The sequence below is a fragment of the Aptenodytes forsteri genome, unplaced genomic scaffold (assembly GCF_000699145.1).
Source record: "Aptenodytes forsteri isolate BGI_AS27 unplaced genomic scaffold, ASM69914v1 Scaffold57, whole genome shotgun sequence".
Taxonomy (NCBI): domain Eukaryota; kingdom Metazoa; phylum Chordata; class Aves; order Sphenisciformes; family Spheniscidae; genus Aptenodytes; species Aptenodytes forsteri.
This window is the reverse complement of record NW_008796220.1, coordinates 2,730,885-2,734,897: the sequence shown is the minus strand read 5'-3', so window position 1 is coordinate 2,734,897 and position 4,013 is coordinate 2,730,885. Positions and strand designations below refer to the sequence as shown.

Below are 4,013 nucleotides of genomic sequence, written 5' to 3'. Positions count from 1 at the left end.
CCCACAAGTTTTCTCACTTTTACTCTTCCGATTCTCTCCCCCATCCCACCGGGGGCTGGGGGAGTGAGCGAGCGGCTGGGTGGTGCTCAGTTGCCAACTGAGGTTAAACCACGACACTGTCTCAGAGACAATGTTTGGCCTAAGCTGGTACCTTTTTAGCTTGTACAGGCAGATTTATTTTCATATAACTCAATTGTCCCAATACTCCTGACAATAGGAGGGGGTTTTCCTGAATGCACTTATTTTCTAGTGTGTTTGCACAGAGAAAGAGAAGACAATGATTTAGCATCGATATGCAAAATGCTCAGCAACTGGTAAGCAGCTATATGAAATAACATAGCAGCAGCGACACGTGTCTGAATTAAGAGTAGCTTCTTTGGTGGTGATACTGTTATCCCAGACTGCTGTAGCTGAGGCAGAATATGATCTTTTCAAAGGGTGTTCTCCAGTAAGGACTTTCCAATGCTTGCAATGGTGATGCTTAGGGTGAGCATATGGTCTCCAGTCGCTTTTACGCACTAAGTATGCGTGACTGTTAAACCTTGAGTTAAGATCAAGTCAGAGAACCAACCTCCTCCATTAGAATGGATTCACTGAATTACAGCAGAGACATGTTGGTTCAGCTGGCCTGAAAAGAGATGGAGCTTGCTTTTGCCAACACAATTAGGCTGCATTGCATAGCTACAGCGATTTTCCAGATACTGCATCTGAGTGGTCTTTTGATTTGTGGATGTAACATACACACAGATATGTAGGTGTAAATATCCCTTTTAAAATCATCAGCAAGGAGGACGTGTAATTTCAGTGTCTAAGTAGAAAAAACTCTAAGAAAGGAGCAGGTTCACAGAAGTCTTCTGACTCAAAATCAGGGAAGTCCTACAATAAACTAGGTAAAGAAAGCACTAGAAGAAAACGAAAGATTTATTACTTTGATTTGCTTAGATCTTTGCTGTATATTCTGGCAACTGTTGGCCCTGAATATTAAGAGTATATAGTTATCTTCAGCTTTTGGGGAAGAAAGGAGGAAAGGGAGATGAGAAGGGTTGCTAAATCAGTGAAGGCAGGAAGCTGCAGTCGCAACCCCAGACACATCAATCAGTGGAAGGTGGAGGGAGTTAGACCACATATCAAAATGCTTCCTTATTCAGTTACCTTTTCTCAAAATTACCACAAAAATAATGTGAGCACTTGTTATTAATTTGAGAGTTGTTTAAGGCTGAAACCTAGATGCATGAAGTTGCACAGAGAAAGTATTACAGTAAAGAACAAATCTCACTGCATTCGAAGTTTTCTGCTCAAATAACAGTCTCCCGTCCCTCACTAAGGGTCATCTGTGGATGCAACACATCCAGTGCAATAGGAGAAACTCTTACATCTTGGTCTATAGGGCTTGGAGATATGTGCAATTATGGGACCAATAGAAAAGATAATGACTACCTGTAGATAAGTCCTGTAGGGTCTCTTCAAATCAAACAAATGCAGATTTCCAATGATAGGTAATGCTCTTGGTCCTGGGGGAAAATTCTTTCTCCGGTGGTTATTCCAGAAACCTCCCATTTTCAAAACAGATAGAAAAGTCAGGATGAACACTAAACCAATGGAAGTGCAGCTGCTCCAGTCCATCTCTATTCAGCCAAATATTTGCTACAGAAGAGAAAAGAGAAAATGTGAACTCTGGATCTCTGTCCTCCTGCAAAAATTTCCCGAGAGACGTTTGTACTAGCCCATAGACCTCTTTCCCAGTGAAGGGTATGTTTTTCTTGCGATTGGTGACTGCTTTAGTTGTCTTCCCCTTTGCTTGCTAATGAATCCTCAGTAGAGTACAGACGCAGGTAAATGTTTGCTAGCCAAGCGCGTGTGACTGGGTGAGCGTGTCCAAGCATGAAAGTCCAAGAACATGGAGAACCACAGGTCATCAACCCGGTGTTTGGTATAAAAGTCATAAATTCTGCATGCTCTTCAGTTTACTGATTAGTTATATTTTCATCATTAGTACAGGCACAGCCTTGATACCCTGAGAACTGAAATCAGAATGCCAATGCCCAAGTGATTAGTGAGCAGAGATTTATTTTTTTAAAAATGCTTAGGAATTGGTATAACTTTGCTTCCATTGAATTCACTGGTAATTTCAAATCGCAGAATCACAGAATGGTTGAGTTTGAAAGGATGAGGTTTGAAAGGACCTCTGGAAGTCATCTGGTCCAACCCTCCTGCTCAAGCAGGGCCACCGAGAGCCAGTTGCCCTAGACTATGTCCAGACAGCTTTTGAGTATCTCCAAGGATGGAGACTCCACAAGCTCCCTGGGCAATCTGTGCCAGCGCTCGGTCATTCTCGCAGTAAGAAAGTGTTTCCTGATGTTCAGAGGGAACCTCCTGTGTTTCAGTTTGTGCCCATTGCCTCTGGTCCTGTCACTGGACACCACTGACAAGAGCCTGGCTCTGTCTTCTTTGTACCCTTCCTCCAGGTGTTTATACATACTGATAAGATCCCCCTGAGCCTTTTCTCCTCTAGGCTAAACAGTCCCAGCTCTTTCAGTGTTTCCTCATATAAGAGATGCTCCAGTCCCTTCAGCATCTTGGTGGCCCTTTGCTGGACTTTCTCCAGTATGTCCATATCTCTTTTGTACTGGGGATCCCCGAACTGGACACAGCACTCCAGGTGTGGCCTCACCAGTGCTGAGTCGAGGGGAAGGATCACCTCCCTTGACCTGCTGGCAACACTCCTCCTAATGCAGTCCAGGATACCAGTAGCCTTCTTTGCGGCAATGGCACATTATTGCCTCATGTTCAACTTGGTGTCCACCAGGACCCCCAGGTCTTTTTCTGTCAAACTGCTTTCCAGGTGGGTGGTCCCCAGCATGTACTGGGGGGTTGTTTGCCCGAGGTTGTGTCTCCCCAGGTGCAGGACTTCGCACTTCTCCTTGTTGAACTTCATGAGGTTCCTGTCAGTCCATTTCTCTAGCCTATTGAGGAACCTCTAGATGGTGGCACAACTTTCTGCTGTATCAGTCACCCCTCCCAGTTTGGTGTCATCAGCAAACTTGCTGAGAGTACACTCTGCCCCATCATCTAAATCATTAATGAAGACATTAAACAGGACTGGACCCAGTATTGACCCCTGGAGTACCCTGCTAGTTACTGGCCTCCAGCTGGACTTCACACCACTGATCACTAGCCTCTGGGCCTGGCTTTTCAGCAAGTTTTCAACCCACCTCACTGTCTGCTCATCTAGCCCATACATCAACAACTTGTCTATGAGAATCTTATGGTAGATAGTGTCAAAAGCCTTACTGAAGTCTAAGAAGACTTCTTGTGACTAAGACAACTTGTTTTTGTGACTAAAAAGCTACTGCAGGAGTGTATGAGAAAGATGAGGAGAGGCCTAAGAGGTGCCACAGAAGGACTGGTTTGCTCAGGTCCTGCTGGGAGCACGGCACTGGTTGTCTGTTCCAGGCAAGGGTGCACCCCCCAGAAGCCATTTCAGGTGTGAAAGAAGATCTTTCCAGCTTTGAAGACAACATTGGCAACAGTTTAATTTGAAATGGAGAAGGACTTTTTATTTTTCTGTGTTTTTACCTTTATCATTAATATGCACATTATTCTGTAGTAAACTAAATTAATTTTAACTTCCAGGCAGCATATAACCACATGGCATTACCTGAGAGCCCTCTACGCATCTGCACTGCAGTCCTGCATCAGGTGAACATCTTACGTTTCCTTGTCTTAGGTTGAGCTGTTCAGTTATATTTCTGCGTGCGTGTGTTGTGTATGCATTTAGGGCACTGGTGCAAGGTTAAATAGTGTAATGGACCATTTTCACTAGGCAGTTTGGATGTAGCTGTGCTGGAGGTGTGGAAGGTGAAAGCTCTGGGGTTTTTGTGTGTGCATGTATAGATCAGCGCAGTACCTTTTGAGGTCTGGCCCAGAGACTGGCCCCAGCCTTTTTCATCGAGGATGTGGTGGGTTGACCCTGGCTGGACACCAGGTGCCCACCAAAGCCGCTCTGTCACCCC

General features: G+C 44.9%; 1 protein-coding gene across 1 annotated transcript in view; it reads right to left on the bottom strand.

Moving 5' to 3' along the window:
* LOC103906939 (cytochrome P450 2K1) overlaps positions 1-1,623 on the bottom strand; it is a 10,195-nt gene extending 8,572 nt beyond the window's left edge. Inside the window, exon 1 of the mRNA XM_009289002.1 lies at positions 1,438-1,623. Coding sequence (XP_009287277.1) covers positions 1,438-1,623 — 186 coding nt within the window. The remainder of the gene's footprint in view (positions 1-1,437) is intronic.
* Between the last annotated feature and the right edge of the window lie 2,390 nt (positions 1,624-4,013).